Source organism: Athalia rosae, chromosome 3 (assembly GCF_917208135.1).
Source record: "Athalia rosae chromosome 3, iyAthRosa1.1, whole genome shotgun sequence".
In the NCBI taxonomy this organism is placed as follows: Eukaryota; Metazoa; Arthropoda; class Insecta; order Hymenoptera; family Athaliidae; genus Athalia; species Athalia rosae.
Genome location: NC_064028.1, coordinates 22,605,677 through 22,624,964, shown reverse-complemented (window position 1 = coordinate 22,624,964; position 19,288 = coordinate 22,605,677). Strand labels below are relative to the sequence as shown.

Sequence of the window (19,288 nt, the reverse complement as noted above, 5' to 3'; positions counted from 1 at the left end):
AATTATAACATCGTTTGAATGTATAATGCAATTTATTTTATTAATGTTTAGCATAGGTATGCAAAGCGGCATTACTTCAAAATCAGAAGTCTAGCCACTGAAAATTTTTATTCTCCTGACTCGAGATATCACCTAGAAAATCACTGGACAAAAATGATAGCTGACTCTTCTGTGGTCTGTGCATTTGAATTCGTATATTCCGTATACCGGTATGGATTGGTTTAAAATCGTACAAATATCTTCATGGTCAGTTCCCAATAAATGTAACACATAAATAATCAATTATGTTACTCTATGATGGCACAATGACAGAATTTATTAAATCCTTCAATCGCGATCTTCAATCAATCTAATCTCTTTCCAATCATCAGCCTCACACTAATACTTACTTTTCCGTCAACAAACTCTACTCACATTTGATTATAAACCGAGAGGATAGATCATTTAATTGACTTAAACAATTCATAGATCCTTATGATCAAACATACAGACTTTGGCCTTTTATACCTCTGATCGGACATTGTCATATCACAGCAGACTGCGACTGGTGGGTTAAACTACAGGGCATAGAAACTAGACAAGTATTACGAATAGAAATAGGAAACGTTCCGTTCACATCTAATATTTGGATTGTGTTTCTCTATGACAGATATTCTGTCACTAACTTAAACTAAAGATATAATGACACTTTCAAGGAGAAAAACCATGATTCACTTCCAACTTGTGTTTGTTGCATACTTTCACGAAGATATTAATATGTAGTATTTACAGTGTTGCATATCAAGTTTTCAATGCTTTCATAGGAGATTGATGTTTTCTAGCCAATGTACTTGTCACAGCCATGTGAGCTAGAAAAACCGTTCTTATGTAACAACCGCGAGTGCCATTACAGGGAATTTCAATGTGTACGGTAAACGTTAAAGCCGGAGAACTGCCAGCGCCTTTCCATGTTTGCACCAATGCCAGATAATTCTTGCTTGAAAACTTGTGGAAATCGTTGCATGAGTGTTTCAACTTCATTTGGCCTAAGCCCAGGTTCCATCTTTTGTAAATAGGACCATACGTAATCCACACTAGCGCCAAATGGATGAATATGTAGAAACGTTGCTATTAAGCCTGCGTACATATGATAAAAAAATTAGAACTGTAAAATAACACGTCATACAAAGATCTGTTATATATTATATAGTACTCTCACCAATTAGTTTGGCATCTTTTTGATTGACTTGTACGCAGCCAGGAAGTAGCATCGGTGGTTTGGGAGGTCTGGGTTCTTCATTAACGTCATCATCCTTGTCCAATGTAATTATTTCACTTTCTGGAGGATCGTCTTTTTTCGTGGCATTCAATTTTAAAGTCAAGTCTTTTATTTTCTGATCATCTTGCACCTGTTGCTTCTTAGACTGCATGAGCTGTTCTTGCATTCCCTTTAGCGTTTGTTGCAACATTTTCATTTGCTTGTCCTTTGCGTCAAGGTCTGCTTTAGTTTCGGATTTCAAAAGATCCACCTATAATAAAAGATCAAACAATTTATAATTGCCACGGGTGTCTCATAATTCACGATAATTTATCTCTTGCTATCACACAAACCTCATTTTTATATGCCTCTAGTTGACATCGTAAACTATCATTTTCTTCTTTCAAATTCTGCAACCCCTCGACATCGTCATTGGTTTCGGATTGACTGCGAGTCTTTTTCCGCTGAGGCTCATCCTCCGAATCGGAAACATCCATTTCGCCCTCACCTTCCATCAAAGCATCTTCCAATTGTACTGCTTTTATTTCCTGTGATGAAATTCCATGAAATTCGGACGTGCATAAATTTACATGATTCAAGAGGTACTTGTACAATCACTGGCATGCACACCCTGTAGCTGGGTAAAGTACATTATTTGTACTGAAAATGAGAACTTGATCAGTTGGCTACATGGGATAGTGATAATTATATATATTCCATCGCTAGAAGGCTACTTATTGGTACGCAACACGTTTATACATGGCCTGGCTGTATATGTACATGACATTTCTTATTGTAGGATTATCTTCACACATGGATTATGAAATTTTATATGCACAGTTTGGCCATGTACGATGTTGCTATGTACTACTGGATCATATGCAAATTCATCATTTACTTGACAAATAAGGGAGGTGTACTTTGCATCAAGCAAATAGATATAAATCTTTTCTGTACTTCAGAACCCAAATGATATTCTCAATGCGGTAGTAGTGGTTGATGTAACTAGGATAACTGTTCAACTTGAGGTTCAATATTGCTGTTCAGTTGACCTCGTTAATTTAAAAGTATTAAGTGTTGAGTTTTTTTTTTTTAAATCATACAGTCCGTATGCCTCATATGTAGGTGCTACTCATTTTTATGTGATTAGTCTCCGTGCTTACCTAGACAACGAATATAATTAGCTGGTAATTCTTTTACTTATAATGCTTCTGAAGTACAGAAATAAACATACTAGTCAATAAAAAGCAGTGTCGAATTTTCATTTCACTGGTAATCCGTGTCACTTGGCTTCTGATCAGTGAATGATCCTTGTATCTTTCCATATGGATTTCAGAGCTCGATCTTTATCATTATTACCTTCTATGCCTGATATCCTGCGACTGACCGACTCTGAGCTAAAATATTTTACCTTCTCATTTCTTAGCGTATTGCCAGAGACAAATTATGTCGTGTGGAAAACGTGTCTGACTGTCTGGTTGTCGTTAACACAAGTTTTTGTGTTCTCTCAATTCCACTTACCTGCGCATTATCTGTATTCGGTTTTTTTTTTTAAGCTAAATATTGCATTGGTATTTGCATCGCACAATGCAAAATTGTATAGTTCAATTGGTGAATAGTTTTCCCGTAGTCAAAGCTAGTGTCCCTTTGTATGAGCCAGTTTGACCGAGGCGATGAAATGGTTTACTTTATTCAAATATTTCAAAGTGCGATCTATTTGAAGTTAATTTTTTTCAGAGACAAATTTCTACATGTGCAAGTAATTGAATTTTGAAAGTTTTTTAATTGTATGTAATCAAATAGGAAACAGATTCGTGTTTACTAATGCGTGTCATGAGAGTACACCTATAGATCTCTTCCAACTCTCTTAGAGTTTTTGATCGACAATATTGATGAAGATCGTGATCGTATTGATTGTCATGCAATTTAACAACATTGGAAGGCTATATACCATGAATTCTCAGATTTGAGCACCGAGCCTAGGCCAAACCTTTAGATTATTTATTGTTAATACGTTAAACTATTTGGGACACTAGGTATGTCAGTGTGAGTGTATTTACATACCGAAGACTGTTTCTTCCACATCTCAATATTCTTCCTTTGAGCCTTGGTGAAGTGGTCCCAGACCTTCTTGTGACTCGCCGCCGTGAACACACGTTCGATCTGACTGACTGTTGATGATGCGGATGTTGCATGTCGCATACAAGAACACAACAAATCCTCTATTGTACACCCTACTTGACTCGAAACTGAGATTTTATACTGTACTGTATGCATTTAGTTGTAGTTTTCTAACAAAGGTATATCCAAAGATCGAAGAAACAGAGGGATTCTCCAGGACCCTTCCTCTTTTCGTTCCACGACAGGTGAATCTTTTACCTAGACCTTTCAGTTACTCTACACAGCTCATTGGCAAAAGAGACGGGAAACTGTATGATTGAGATAATATAATTTCGCAAGATGAAATTCAGTATATTTATGAAGACCATTCGTAATAAAAATCTTGCAAAGCCAATATCGTATATCAGTTATAGTTTTGCCTATGAGCTTTGCTGAGTAGTTGGTTCAAAATTATGCCTACTTTACAACATAAAAACACTTTTAATTTCTGAATGTGCTGCGATGTCCAATGAGTGCCCATGGAATAATCACAGAAGTCACCGGTGTCGTTGCTAGTTTGATAAAAATAACTTAATAGCAGTTTAATAAATTCGAATATTCTGCTTCACACAGTTTTCAAGTCCACCCTAGTATCCAGTATGCCTTGATGAACTATAGAAAACTCACGATAGTTTCAGACTATAATTTATGCGATCACAGAATAATGTAACACAATAATTTACTTCATATTTTATGCACATACGCTTTAACCGCGTATGTAAAAATCTGTAATTTTCTTCGAAAACAATCGTGGAAACCAGTTTTGAATGTCAATAACATAGGATTGTAATAACTATGGTTGTTAATCACATGAATGCCAGTCTGAAACTGGGTGATGTGTAAAAACCGTAATGCCCAACACCATATAATTTTTGGAATCCCCAGGCATGCAATTCTTGAATATTCTATGTGGTTTAAAAAAAATCAATATCTGGAGAACTGCAAATTTGATCTTGAACGAGCAGAGGGAGACTAGAATCAAAAATTGTCTTCACCCACCTTATTATCTCCTAGGTTCTTCAACTGTTAAAGTGAGTCACAACTAATTGTAAGCTAATAATCGCAATGGTGATTGCATAGGACGTTCTTAGTATTGCAAGCCAATTAATACCATTAGACTAGTTCTGAAGCCGCATCAATTATTTTCCGTCAAGAATAATTGAATTTCAACCTATTCTTTGGCTTGCTATGGAATTACTTTATGTATCAACACAGAATTCACCACCACCCTGTTTTCTTATTCTCTGAACTACTCTGATATTTCCTTAAAAGTTTTATAAATAATTTCAGTCATTTAACATTTTCTATCACAACGCCTGTGTATAAACCGAATATTTTTGGAAGCGTTATCGATTGCATTTGACAAAGTTTTCGCATAATTTCAAGTCACTAAACAAAGGTGATTACTAACATCGATCTCAGTTTCAATTTATGTCTGCTGGAAATCAAGTACGTTAAATTATGGTGCGGCGATGGTCCCAACAATAAATGGCAGACACTTACCAGGGAAATTGAAACTTCGGAATCGCATTGCGTTCGTTGAGTAATGATATATGAATCAATAAGCATACTTACATTGAATTAGCAGGCCTTGCATCTTGCCCTTCATTAATTCCTTGGCTTTATGGAGTTCCTCCTCATAAGATGCCTTTTCCGTGAGCAGCCGACGGACGTGAGAATTAGTCGACTGAATCATTGAGTAGAATGTATTGGAGTTGCGCTTCACACAGTCACCGCGTTCCAACCAAGTTACTACCACCTATAACAGTCGTATTCGGAGTTAGTTACAGAATTTCATTGTTTCCGAACCAACATGATAATCAATATTACTGACCTGTACAGCTTTCATAAATGAGTCATCTTGCTTAATTTTTTCACATATGTTAGATGCTTCGTGATCTGTGTAGTGGACCACAGGTGGCGGACTAGAAGGTGGCCTTTGCCTTTCTTTTTCTACCCTCTCTCTGTGACGTTGCTCTCTCTGCAACTGTCTTTGTCTGCACTCCCACTCATACTGATCATCCCTTGCCTGCACAAAGTTAGCATTATAATGAAATTGGAAGTAGATGAGAAGATAAAATTTGGCAGATTTCAATGCAAGCAAAAATCTATGTGGTTTCTACCTGAGCAAAGTCAACATGAAGACGTCCGGTATTAGCAGCATCTCCGCTAGAACCAAGCCGGACTCTGTACCCTGACAGGTAAATAGCTGCGTCTACACTAGCCTCTAAGACAAATCGGATATGGCAAAAGTTCTTCTTCGATAGGCGCAACGTCGTGATTTCACCACAACGCTCGAATATTTCTTGAATAACAGCCTCGGTAATGTTTTCCGGAAGTCCTGTTACAATTTTTATCACTTTCATCATCACAAATGTCTTACAAATGTAGAATACTCTACCAAACAGTCGTACCTCCTACAAAAATGGTCCTGCAACCGGGAGGTCTTTCTCTTGTAGTTGGAGGTGGAGCATTTGGGTTTGGTGGAAATAATGTGCAGCTCTTACAATGAATTATTTCTTTCGTTCCTTGAGGTCCTGCTGGCGGAGGTGGCAGTGCTCCAGACATTATCTGTGCTGCAGCATCGGTCATTATTTGCTCAGGACCGAGCATCTGAGCCCCTAGCATCGCTCCATCATGTGGCATCATTCCCATTCCCATTGGTCCATAACCATGGCCCATATGATGTCCCAGAGCCATCTCACTCATCATAGGACCCATAGGACCCATAGGTCCCATCCCCATCATAGAATATCCTACGCCCATACCCCATACTCCTGTTGGAGTATCCATTTGAGGACCCATATTTGGAGTGTGTGATGTACCGCTTGTACTGGTATTTGAAGGAGGATTTTCACTGCCATTAGTATTGCAACTATTGTGACTAGAAATTGAATTGTTTCTTTCTTCAGTTCGCCGTTCATCTCGCCTATCTCTATCATTTCTATCATCTCGCCTATCTCTTTCGCGCTCCCTCCTCTCTCCACGGTCACTTCTCAACCTGATGATAAAGAATTCGGGCTAACTTTGCAAGTATTTCGTATTATACATATGAATGTTTGATGAAATTTTTCAAACCTGCGTCCACCATCCCGGTTTTCTCTTTCTCGATCCCTTTCTCTATCTCTATCCCTTCTGTTATCACTTTTATCACTTCTTCTATCATTACCATCATCAGTGCTCTCTCTGGCCATCGGAGGTTGATTTTTGTTTGTACTAAACTCAAGAGGAGAATCATTCATCCCTGGAATAGATATCTGAGGTGGTAATGGTGGGAAACCTGGACCCATCGCAGTCTGTGCGGTCAATTCCATGAATCCTTGGGGGCCAGGCATTGGGCCTAGAGGTCCCATTGGTCCTATTCCTGTAAATTGAATGAAAAAAATTCATGGCAAACTGCTGCAGTGATATTTTTCATATTGATTCTATCTATATTTTTTAAGCATACCGAACAGTAAAATATGGTTAAGTCTTACCCATAGGAGGCATTGGTGTGGATGGCATACCCGGAAAATTATATGCCATATTAATCTGGCTTTTGACTGCTACTACGGCCAAGAATTATTCTGTTACCATGCGACATCGGTAGTTAACACGAAAACCTTAATCGCACGGCGCGTGGGTCGATACTGAACGCATTCCTAGCTAGTAAGTAAACCGCAACCCTCTCACTCCACGCAAACACGGCTTACACACACGGTGCTCTACACAATCAACTCCAGAAATACCGATTCCAATATGGCAGATCATTACACCTCCTTGTTTATTATTTGCTGAAATTTAATCGTTCATACGCGCAAGCGCTACATTTAATAATGAAAGTGAACGAAAAGACCCGTCTTGTTGGCAAGAATGTTATTTTGGTACCGTATACAGCAACACATGTTCAGAAGTGAGTAAAAATTAAATACTTTGATAGACAGATTTCCATTCATGCGCATGGAGTGCAACCCGCCGGCGCATTAAAGGTCATTTCATTGGACATTGAACAATCGCAATCCGTGTATCGATTATCATTGTCGCACCAAAATTTCAAATATTCATTCGTGTTACACTTACAATTAGTTAAGTAATTTCTGTTGGTCTTTCTTAGGCCAACACTTGTTCCGTTTTTGTTAATTCCATACTCCTGCGATGCACACCTAAATCAATGCCCCATCTATTCTTTCTACCACTGACAATGAGTAGAAATTAAAATATTTCAGATACCATGAGTGGATGAAGTCCCCAGAACTGCAACACTTTACTGCGTCCGAACCGCTGACTTTGGAGCAGGAATATGCTATGCAAAAGAGTTGGTTCGAGGATGAAGATAGTATAAATTTATTTTGTCATAAAGAATTAGTATACCTAAACAAAAATTATCATTCAACAGTTGTTAATAATTTGTTTACACTTAATTCCAGAATGCACCTTTATCATTCTAGACAAAAGTCGATATGATAAAACGCATAGTGAAATTGGTAAGACAAATTATTTCATTTGTACTTGAAACAAACGGTGGAGTTAAATGCTTTCCTGTACAATTGGTTCCATAAATTTAGATGCTATGATTGGGGATACGAATTTATTTTTTAACAATTCGGATGAGAGGGGTACTGCTGAGGCCGAAATTATGATAGCAGACGAGAAATCCAGAGAAAAAAGAATGGGTTGGGAAGCTATGATACTAATGCTACGCTATGGTAAATACTAGATTGGTATTAAATTTGCACAACCGAATGTATTTCAATAAATTTCTACTCTGTAATGATTCCTGTGCAGGGTTCGAAAAATTAAAGGTGAACAAATACCAGGTAAAAATTTCGATGGACAATGAAAAGAGCCTAAGAATGTTTTCTAAATTAAAATTTCATGAGGTAATAATTCGTATTCCCCATCTACTTACTCTCTATTGTATTCGGTTAGCTCTAAATTGTGCATAACTTTATAATTGCACATTGCAGGTAGAACGAAGTTCGGTATTTCAAGAAATCACTTTCACCAAGGACTGTGAAGAAGATTGGATAAAATGGCTGGTTTCCGAAACTGCAGATGCAATACGGGACGAAAATTATGAATGATGTACCTTTTCTTGATGACAAAAAATATCGGTTTCATATTTTCCTGATTCTAATTACAAACATAATTGTTTAATTTTTGTTTCGCAACTATTTTTTCTCAAAATCTGTACCATGTTATATTTGCATAATAAATAATACACAACTCATAGAACACCCTCACAAAATAATGGCTGAAGGTTTCAGACTACTTTAAGTATATTATTGGTCGTGATTGAACCGAAGTGGCTTAATAACTTGAGTTCCTCATTCCCTCCATTTGATACATCAATGTCGGTCCAGCGTGTAATCAGCTATTTTGCTCCTATCGAACAGTTTGTACTCATAACAGAATATAAAGTCAAATTCAGTGGTCAAATTGTGACTAGAAACTGCACGTAGTGTGTGCAAATAGATTCGAAAATGAATCGCAATTTTTCGTGAAAAATCAAATAAACACAGGTTCAAAAAGAACTGTGTAACGACGTAAATAAGGTAACGTGAATGTAGTAAGTAAGCTAATAATTGTTGGGTGTAAAGCTAATTGTTATAGAATCGAGACAATTCCATAATACTATTCCGTACTATGCATTGTGACGATCGTTTTCATACAAATCTGTTCCGAATGTGTGACCTTTGCGATTAAATTTATGTTATTCATTGAGTGGTAAAAAAAAAAAAAAAAATACCAAATGTTCACCCTTACACCTATCCAGTGGAAGCTAATTATTATGAACAGCCGCAGTGCCATTAGGGGTAAAAAATATGATATAATTGTTACTGATTTTTTTCTTGGCGCACATTGCAAAGCGCATTGGAGCAATAAGCTCTATTTGGTGAGTTTGAGCTGCTCGAGAAGCTGCTCCTGCTCGGTCAATACCAGAGCGACAGCGTGCAGGCGAACGTCCACAGGGGCGTGAAGGATGAACGGAGGGAACTAGCAAATATATTTGAAATTATATCTTGTATACATGTGGGAACCTAAATCGAAAATGTCGTGTACGCTATGCTGTGAAAATTTATTCATCAACGGTTCTATAATAATATTTGGTCGAATAGAAAGATTCAACAACGAAATGTAAAGTGAATTTAATGATAGTTAGTCAACCAGGAGATCGTACATTGCTCAATTTATCTTTTCATCTGGTGAGTTTACAATTGATTTTTTCGAAAAATTTAGATTTTACGTTTAGAGACTAAAAGTATACAATATTTCATTCACAAACCTGTGGATAATTTTTAATCTAAACTATCTTAAAAAAAAGTAAAGAAATACCCGTTCTGCTAAATAAAATAAAATGAAAGTACCTATATCTATAGCACAATCATGTTTTTCTGACATCCTATGTATATTAAATATTATATCCATATCTGGTGTAACCAACTGGCTTTGTAATTGCAAAATACAAAAGCCGCATTGCGGTATTTACAGATACTAATATAAAAGCACCCTACGTTTGTCAACTACAATCTTCAATGTGTTTCATTTCGTCATGATGCTTTTCATTTTCCATTTCTCAAAACTCCCTCAAAATCCGCAGCTTAAAAAAGTGTGAAATTTACGTAATTTAATAATTGCAATGGCTTTTCCAGGATCTCTCAGCGATCAGTCCTTGCATTTGGGACAGAATATAAAATCATGGGCATTTCTTCAAGAGTTGCCCATCTTGGGACTCTTCCTCGTAGAAGACCCTTGTTTTTTAATGCTATTGTCTACGGGTCTCTCTACACATCGGCAGAATTTGTTCAGCAGACTTGGACAAAAAATCACACGGTGAACTATATTTTTATGAATTTCAACTATTCGTCTTGTAATTTATGTTTTCCACTATGAAAATTGTTAGCATTTACGTCTAATTATATTTATTATAGTATAATTTATGCATCGCAAATCTGAGAAAAGGTGTTTGTTCAATAGTCGACTCAATTTCCGTCGCAAGAAACAATGAAAAAAATTTTTGCAAAATTTTGTGTTATATTTTTTTCTTTTTCTATTTTCTTTATTCAGTTCAAATCACCTGACCAAAATCATGCCCCGACAATAATTGCCGTTGCCGATGGGCCTACCGCATGGCCTGTTGCGTCGGTTCAGAAATTGAATAAGGTATTGGGCCTCGACCAGGACGCAGCGACGATACCAGGAGATTACAATTGGGCCCAACTTAAAAGATTTGCAATCTACGGCTGCCTTTTAGCAGGCCCAATCTTACATGGATGGTATAGATATGCCTATACCTAATTCAGCTTATCATTTTACATGCATCGTCCTAAATTCGATTCATAAAAAAAATTATCTAATTTCACTGCCTTCATTCTCTTTCGCTGCATTATCCAATGTATCCCGGTATACATGTACGGCTTTCTCAATGAGCACTGCTTGAAAATTTATGATACATTATCCTGACCTACTATAATCGTACTATACACGTATACCTAATTCGTTTTCCGATATTTTCTGCACCTCTACATTAAGTTTCATAGTCGATCAACTATATTAATTAATTTTCTGTGGGATGAATAGTCATAGGATACATATATGAACATTCATGCTGCTAATTTGGATACAAGGTATATTCAATTATTATCAACAAATTGTCGTAGCTCAAGTGGTCCAATCCTTACAATGACTTCCAGTCTGAGATTTTTGAAAGATGCCGCTAATTGGATTTTTTTATAGAGATATGTCATTGATTCGTATGGTATTAGTTTGATTTGAGCGATAGTTTGAGGAATACCCCGTACCTTAATTATTTGACAATTTTATCGAACTCGCTTCATTTTGCCTGGACTCCAATCGCTCTTGTGATTTATTATTATACGCACTTTTTCAGGATCAGCACCAATGTGAATGCTACAAACTTCAAAAGATTATATCACATTCATTGGATTTAATTCTAATATTTATTATCACGTAATATACTACTGCGCTAACAGAAAAAAAAAAAAAAAAACTTTTACATCGTCAAACTATTTTATAAATCTTAAATAATTTAATTTGTCTAAAGGTACCGGTGGCTGGACGCTGTCTACAGTGGTACTTCCAAGAAAATTGTTTTCAAGAAACTTCTAGTAGACCAATTTGTCTTGACGCCAGCATTGCTCGCCTTCTTTTTCATTAGTTAGTTATACCTATGGTTATACATTATTACGATGGATTCGATTAATTGAGGAATAATTTAAAAATCGGCAAGTTTGAGAAGAAAACTCCTGTTGCAGGCATGAACCTTATGGAAGGAAAATCAGACATCTTGGCGGAGTGTAAAGCAAAATTTTTCGCCGCTTTCGGGGTAATGATGAATCCTTTAACCGATGTGATAATAAAATAACAACCAGTTTACCTTCAGAAATCAAACGGTTGACATGTATTTTATAATTTGTTTGAAGATTGCCTGCATTTATTGGATTCCTGTACAAACTTTGAACTTCATCATCGTTCCTCCTGCTTTTCGAGTGCTCTACGTCGGAGTCGCAGCCTTCTGTTGGGTTAATATTCTTTGCTACGTGAAACGCCAACCACAAACGAACAATACAAAAGGAGAATGTGTGAACGGTGAAATAGGGGAATAAAAAAAATTTACCTAGACCTCAAAAACATTTTTACTGGTTTTCGCCGATGTCATGCGTTACTGAAATTGGCTAATTACCAACAATATTTCTAAGTTGTAATATTTCAATTATTGATAACAATTAGAAAAAGTCTTTAAAACCAATGCTCAACATAATTACATTTTTTTACCACAAAAAATTCAAATAGGAAAATATTATTTAAGGGCTGTTTCGATGGTTTGAAAGTCAGTCATCTTCGCGAGGAAGTTCCTAACGTGAATGGAAAGAATCTCAAATCATGCTTGACTTCACTATCTATTGACCAAAATCTGGGCGTGCTGCAGTTGATCAAATCACTAAAAAAGATATTTTTCAGTCACCAGTTTTTTATTCAAAGTGATGTCCAATAGAGCGTAGAACGTCTTACTGTAGTTGGTAACTGGATTAGATATATAAATTTGAAGAGGGATAGTCATGGAGATTATTTATTTTTGCAAAATGTGATAAAAAATTTTAATTATTAATCTTTGCTTGAGAAAAATACATGATTAGATTCACGTACGTTTCTGATGAATCTATAGAGCTACAACGTTTCTCTAACTGGCTGATAATCATTTCGTAGACCTGGAAAAAGTTAGAAATTTAAAATCAACACACTCGGCTTTGAAAAATTCCGAGACAAGATCGAAGAAATAATAATCAAAGCTCGGTCGTTCTCTCCCACCTGGACATGGGTAGGGGTTCCCAACGCGATGTCCTGTGCTTGCAATATTGGCATGGACTTTACCGACTCAATTAGCTGGGGATCGTATTACCCGGCTGCAACACCAAATTTTGTTTTCACCATGCCTGGACTGACGCTCTGAAAGCATTTTTCTCTTCATTAGTTTTTTGTATTCCTTCGGTCATAGCTGTGACCGCCAATTCGGTATCTGGGTACAAAGACGAATGCCTTACCAGGAAAGTGACCCCTCACACCGTCAAGACGTGAAAGAAGGGCAAAGGAAATCAATTACCTGATCTGAGGTAAAAAACTACTCCGCATCTGAAATTGGGGGAAATGAAGAACACAAAAGCTGTATCAATTTTACATAATGTTTATTATCCATAGTGTACTCAGAAAATTTACGGCCACAACCAGTGGGCCACTTTTTATTTATCATTTATAATAATAATATTATAATATCATTCATCATTAATATTATTTAATAATATTATTTGATCAAATGCGATCATCACAATGTTATTTTCTATTCTCTGTTCCTTTTCGTTTTCTTTTTTTTATCCATCGTCCATTCTGCTTCGTTCATTTTTTTGTTTCCTATATTCGTTACTAATTATATACGTCCAACGCAGTAAATAATTATTACAAATAACACCTGATAACTCAATTATTTTTCTTTTCTTCTTCATCGGTTTCCCTCTTCAAAGTCTCCCTCTTTTTTGTTGTAATTTTCACACATATCTTTCATTATTATACCTATACAAATTACTTGATAATTAGGAAAGAAATTTTATTATTAATATAATGATAATAAAAGTAACAATAATAAAAATACTGATAAAACACAGTAAAAAATACAACCTATGTCTCGTAGTGAACTTAAATGAAATTAGCACAAGAAAAAAAATTGAATGAATGTATTACGCTTATACCAGTGAGTAAAAATGAAATTTGATTTTGTCATTTAGTTTTTCCCTTTTTTTCCTTGCTATTACAATTTATGTAAACTTTACAGAATCTAATTTGAAAATTGTTCACAGGTATTGGATTTACAATATTCGGTTGTAATTGTAATTTACTCATATAACTTTGTATAGTCACTATTTTTATTATTATCAGTTGATTATCTAATTCTGTTGTTATTATTATTATTAATATATCATGATTATTATAATCATTGTGATGATTATGATGATGAAATGATGACGATGACAATGATTATTATTATTATTTATATTGTTATTTATTATTATTATTTTTACCTGGTTTTCTTTTAAAAAAATAATCCCACGATCCTAATTCACCTTTATTACTCTTTCGTTTAATCTCTTATCCTTCATCCTCTGTCTCCGCTGCATTTAAATTCCGAACGCTGCAGATCGATGAAATATACATAATATGTTACAAAAGCATGAATTTAATATTCTTATAAATCTTCTTTTTTTTTCCTTATTCCACGCATCAATAATTGTATGTATTATATTTATATTAATAATGTAGTATGTAAATCAAATGATTAGGTAATGAAAAAATAAACGAAATGTCGTAAGATACATATAATGGTGTGTTAATAAAATAAATTTAGCAGCGAAAACTTTTTTTTTTCATCAAAATCAATATTTGGATGTTCGAATGAATAAGTTGATAACGAATCTTTTTGCAATTTGTATTTATTCTCTTATTTTTTTTTTTTTTTTTTTGTTTATTAAAAACACAGTCATCATCATGATGTTATATTCCCTGGTGTATTATGTCGTCAAAATCCTTTTTATTGTTAGTTCAAAGGAAAAAATAAAATATAACAAATAATAATAATAATAATAATACGAAAATGCAGTCGTGCAAGTGTATGAGATTATTATTCGACTTGAATTATATATGATGTATTTTAAATCGTTAGAAAAATTCGTTTCAATTATTAATTTATTAATTTATTTAATTAGAGCCGAGTAAAGTTGATTTCTCTTTGTCGAAATTTTGTAATTATTTCATGGGTCATAACAATAATGATAATTTTACTAATTCCCTATCAATCAGGACGATGAATATTCGTCATAGCACACAAACGATATAATTATTAATTAACGCCAAATATATTAACTTGACGCATGAGACATGAATAAAAAAAAATCATAGCTATATGCTCTCATTGATGCAATTTCTTTTTCTACATCAAAAAAAAAATCTTTGTACCGGATGAATTTTAAATAACCAGGAATAGTGTTTATAAGATAAATAAAACAATTAAATCACAATGAACTTGCTCATCACCAATTATCATCATTGTTATTAATATATCCTGAGATTTTTCGAATTCATTTATTTAATTGTTCTTCTGCAATTCGTAGCTGGTTAGAAATATTCAATCAATTAATAGTCTCTGTCTCTGATGAACGAAAGAAGACAGATGGTATAAGTTGGTATATAATAATAATAATAATTATTACTTATGTATTGGAAAAATGTCAGTATATTGAATTATACTCGTAATGTTATTATTAATAATATTATTATTACTATGATTATTATTATTAATAGTATTATAATTATTTATGTATAAACCTGTACCTTACATAAAGATTCGGGTTTTGTGACGCTATCTATATTTATATGATGTATCTGTACTTTATTTATATTATGTATATGGAACCGCTAGGCGCTTTTTTCTCAAATGTAAATGACAAAAATTCTAGCTTCTTTCTAGTCTTAATTTTGTCATCGTAGGTGTAGTGCTTCTAACTATTTCTTTTCCGATTCTTCAGTATCATTTGTCGCTGATATACCGTATCATTGTCAGTACTTTATGTTGTTCTTCCATTCCATTTTTCTCTAATTTTTACCTTCATCGCTCTCTTAGTAAGTATTATTTTATTTTTCACACATTTTGCTTTTTTTTTTCTTTATTTAAAATTTATCTTTTTACTAAATATATCACAAACTGTCGGTGAATTTGTTGTAAGTAGCTGTGACGTTGTAACTAGAATTTGATTTTAGTGAATTATTTAAATGTAGATGTGACAAAAATGAAAGCAAATAAAGTATCAAGAACAATATAAGAATATTGAAAACGCGATCACTAAAATATTGTAATTATTACTTATTGTTAGTCATTTCCTTGTTTTTCTTTGCTGTCAATGAAAAGTTTACATTATTGTGGTACGACAAACCTAATGAATATTTTAGTTATAACGTTAAAACTACTTTGCACCGCAAAAAAAATATATATATATATTTATATTTATAATAATATACTTGTTAACTGTATAATAGTATATTAATATTTATGTATATACGAATTATATCAATGTATATTATTATTAATATTATTACTATTATCCAATTAATAATATCATTATTACATAGGCTACGACAATATACTAGGTGTATGTACGAGATCCGAAATTTTTGAATGAAAAAGATCGAGGTGAACGTCTGACTTTATGTGTTTCTGGTTATTATAATTATTTTATTTGTTTAATCAATAATCTTTCATTTTTCATTTTTCATTTCTCATTTTTATTTAAGTACCGTATGATTTGTAAGATCAATTTATTGTGGCGTAAGTTTATTGAGTTTGGAGCGTCGATTGGGTATTTTCTGTACTTTTCTTTTCTCACTAGATCTGCGTGCTCTTGTCAAGTTTTATGTTAGGATATTTTTGATGAAAATCATCCTTGAAAATAACATACATGCATGTAACATTTTCAGTAAACGGTATGAAAAAATGAGAAAAAAATGAAGAGATGGAAAAAAATGCTACGAACAACTGAAAAAAATCAAAAATTGAGTGCAATAGTATAAAAAAAAAAATACAATGAGTGACCATTCACTTGTTGAGTTTATCGACACAAATATTAAATATCAGGAATATGGTAATGTTCTTCATGTAACAAATCTGTTGAATTCTTTTATCCCATTACGCATCAGATTGTAACCATTAGTAGGGAATTTGGATAGCTGAATCATAAGCTTTTTGCAAAGACGAGCACAGCCAAGCAGCAAAATAAAAGAAAACATGGTTGCTATGAAAATTATCAGTAGTTTTCTATTATACGACTGCGTATGGCATAAACCTACACGTCTGAGCGTATATTAATGCCTAAACATCGAATTTCTATGTGGAGTTGTACTTGCCCTCTCATGTATTCTAATATAATAATTTATCAGATAGAACGTTAGTCTAGTAGATAATATTTACGATTAAGGTTATCATTTTTGATTTGTTATAGGCCTATAATACGAAGCTAGGCAACTATACCCTATATCTATAACTATTTTTATATACGTCATAAAATATTGCAACTAATGGCGATTAGGTACGATTCTTTTTTTTCTACCTTTAGTTTACTACTTGCCTTTATAATTGTCATTATTTTGTTTCTCCTATCTTTGATCTCGAATAAATTGCATAGTCATAATCTAATTGAAATGATCAAGACAACATCGAAAGCTACACGTGGATCATAATAATATGAATAGTATTATGTAAGATAAGTATGAGTATAAATATTGAGAGATATCATCATTATCATTAATTAGTATTTCAATTGAATTATTCATTATCGTTTAATCAAGATTATTTTATGCATTCCTTTTTGGTAATAACTTAAAGTTATTCTTTTTCGTTTTTCTATTTTTTTCTTATTTTCACGCTATTTTATTTGTGTATTTATTCATCCATTTAGTTTTTTTTTTTTTTTTTTTCTCTAAAGCCTATACAAAATATGGGACGGCTTTAAATTGTTGTTCTTTGTTATTCGATTGTTCAATTCTCACATTAATCTTACTGTCTTTTTTTTTGTTTCTTTATTACTTCATATTGTTTTCGAACAGAAAACCTTAACTGAATTTTAATTACATTCAATAATAATTTGAACGTAATTAGATTAATCGAAAGCCACATATCCAGTTTTCGTTTTCTTGTTCGTTCTTTGCTTGGGAAGGGAGCGGGGGAGCGGGTCGCGTAGCGCAAAAGCAGCTGAGTACATACTACGAGTGCTATAGATAAAAAATAGACATAGATAATCGGTTTGCATTACATAAACTTGATACAGCTGCTAAAATCCCCTGACTAAAGTTAGGAAGCTCATCGTCATCCATTTTGTTAACTGGTCTTTTTTTTATTTTAATTTTGTTTTCATACGTATTCGTTCCCATGGGTATATGTATAAAATAATTGTTTCACTTATTTTATGTTCAGCTTCTTTCCTTTTCTTGATATTTCCTCATCTCGTCATCAATCAGTTGTCATAGTATATCTATGATACTTATCATGGTAGGTATCTAAATTTGTCTGCGTTTATTTATATAGTGCGTTTTTTTGTTTTCAACATTTCTCTTGATATTCTTCGTTTTTTCCCCTCATCTTTTTCTTTTCTCTGTCTAATTTTTGTTGCTGTTGTTGTTGGTATCTAGTTATTTCATAGTTTATTAATCATTTCTTAATTTTGTCGTGTAATAATTTTATTTTTAATATTTTATTGTTATTAAACACTACTTCGTATCGAAGGGAGGGACATAATATAATATATACGTATGCAATATTTTTATATCTGATTATTACGTGTTCTGAATCTGTATGTATGTAATTTCTTGTGATTTATTCACGTCGTTACTAAGTACCATTACCATCCTTATAATTAGATTTATTTTATCATACATATTACAAAGAGTATTATTGTTATTATCATCATTATTATTACATTGTTATTATTATTATGTTTATCACTATTACATCATATAGTGTTATACCTGTACATCATAGCTACGATTATGACAATTTAAATCTTATACAGTTATTTTTCCTTCAATTTGTTCATTCGAATTTGTCAGTGTTAATACTATCGAAAAATATGAAATAATTAAAAATGATAAATATCAAAGATGAGGTAACGTTAAATAGCTGCTTTTTTTCCTCCTCTTTCGTTTTACTTCTAAAAATGATCTGAAAAATAACTAATTTGTTGATAATACGTTAATGTGACGTTATTAGTAATAATAATAATAATAATTACAATGGAAATGATAATATTTAACTATTCGGGTATGTTGAATATCTATCTAAATATTGTATGTATACAAAAATAAAATTCGATACCGAATAACGGAATAGTCATGCGGTGATAATTACGGTTTTATATTATTTTTTTTTTTAATTTCACGATTGCTATGAAGAACGCCTGACGATGCGTTTTGTATTCGGGTTGTTGTTAATTATTACTTCTCTCAAACAATCAATTTTTTTTCCCATTACTTATTTCGCTACCCCCATTTTCAAATATAATTATAGGTATGATAGTTGTTGCTCTCGATTCATGAAAACGCACAATTCTTCTCTAGCTGCAATTTTTTTAACTTGTTTCGTTTTCTTTTTTTCGCTTTCTCACGATTGTTCATCAATTATCAAGTAATCACAATAAAATCATGAACTTCTAGTTCATTACGTGATATTTATGGTTACTCTTCTTGTTCTTCTCGGTTTTTCAACCCCTCAATTTCGTTCTCTGAAATTCTTTTTTCGTTTCAAGTATTTTAGTTATATAATGTAATTATATGTATATATATATGAAGGTATATATTTAC

At 33.3% G+C, this 19,288-nt stretch overlaps 3 protein-coding genes across 5 annotated transcripts; 2 read left to right on the top strand and 1 right to left on the bottom strand.

Annotated features, from left to right (window-relative positions):
• Nucleotides 1–13: 13 nt before the first annotated feature.
• Nucleotides 14–7,252, bottom strand: LOC105691400 (ecto-NOX disulfide-thiol exchanger 2). The gene is made up of 10 exons (XM_012409849.3): nt 6,874–7,252; nt 6,476–6,761; nt 5,812–6,398; nt 5,521–5,738; nt 5,232–5,426; nt 4,973–5,156; nt 3,302–3,408; nt 1,591–1,785; nt 1,199–1,508; nt 14–1,116 (listed from the first exon to the last, which is right to left on the bottom strand). Exons 1-10 carry the CDS (start codon nt 6,920–6,922, stop codon nt 899–901), a joined length of 2,349 nt encoding a protein of 782 aa, XP_012265272.1. The 5' UTR covers nt 6,923–7,252; the 3' UTR covers nt 14–898.
• Nucleotides 7,086–8,624, top strand: LOC105691401 (N-acetyltransferase 9-like protein). Its single transcript, XM_012409851.3, has 6 exons — nt 7,086–7,289; nt 7,603–7,712; nt 7,804–7,860; nt 7,942–8,082; nt 8,162–8,256; nt 8,344–8,624. Exons 1-6 carry the CDS (start codon nt 7,213–7,215, stop codon nt 8,458–8,460), a joined length of 597 nt encoding a protein of 198 aa, XP_012265274.2. The 5' UTR covers nt 7,086–7,212; the 3' UTR covers nt 8,461–8,624.
• Nucleotides 8,625–8,731: 107 nt separating this feature from the next.
• Nucleotides 8,732–12,146, top strand: LOC105691336 (mpv17-like protein 2). Of its 3 annotated transcripts, none has more exons than XM_012409741.3 (6): nt 8,732–8,931; nt 10,030–10,210; nt 10,445–10,653; nt 11,442–11,554; nt 11,653–11,723; nt 11,821–12,146. In XM_012409741.3, the coding sequence occupies exons 2-6, from the start codon at nt 10,076–10,078 to the stop codon at nt 12,001–12,003; spliced, it is 711 nt and encodes a 236-aa protein (XP_012265164.2). In that variant the 5' UTR covers nt 8,732–8,931; nt 10,030–10,075; the 3' UTR covers nt 12,004–12,146. The 3 variants fall into 3 exon arrangements, with proteins under 3 accessions (XP_012265164.2, XP_048508463.1, XP_012265163.2); XM_048652506.1 differs by having other exon boundaries at nt 8,732–8,945; XM_012409740.3 differs by lacking the exon at nt 8,732–8,931 and adding an exon at nt 8,958–9,582.
• Nucleotides 12,147–19,288: the final 7,142 nt, after the last annotated feature.

Coding starts and splice junctions, on each gene's coding strand:
- LOC105691400 (XM_012409849.3), bottom strand. CDS start 6,922: ATGGCATATAATTTTCCGGGTATGCCATCCACACCAATGCCTCCTATG. Junction 6,762..6,873: donor CACACCAATGCCTCCTATGG/GTAAGACTTAAC, acceptor TTCAATTTACAG/GAATAGGACCAATGGGACCT. Junction 5,739..5,811: donor CAGGACCATTTTTGTAGGAG/GTACGACTGTTT, acceptor AAATTGTAACAG/GACTTCCGGAAAACATTACC.
- LOC105691401 (XM_012409851.3), top strand. CDS start 7,213: ATGAAAGTGAACGAAAAGACCCGTCTTGTTGGCAAGAATGTTATTTTG. Junction 7,290..7,602: donor ACAGCAACACATGTTCAGAA/GTGAGTAAAAAT, acceptor AAAATATTTCAG/ATACCATGAGTGGATGAAGT. Junction 8,257..8,343: donor CTAAATTAAAATTTCATGAG/GTAATAATTCGT, acceptor TGCACATTGCAG/GTAGAACGAAGTTCGGTATT.
- LOC105691336 (XM_012409741.3), top strand. CDS start 10,076: ATGGGCATTTCTTCAAGAGTTGCCCATCTTGGGACTCTTCCTCGTAGA. Junction 10,654..11,441: donor GGCCCAATCTTACATGGATG/GTATAGATATGC, acceptor ATTTGTCTAAAG/GTACCGGTGGCTGGACGCTG. Junction 11,555..11,652: donor GCTCGCCTTCTTTTTCATTA/GTTAGTTATACC, acceptor CTCCTGTTGCAG/GCATGAACCTTATGGAAGGA.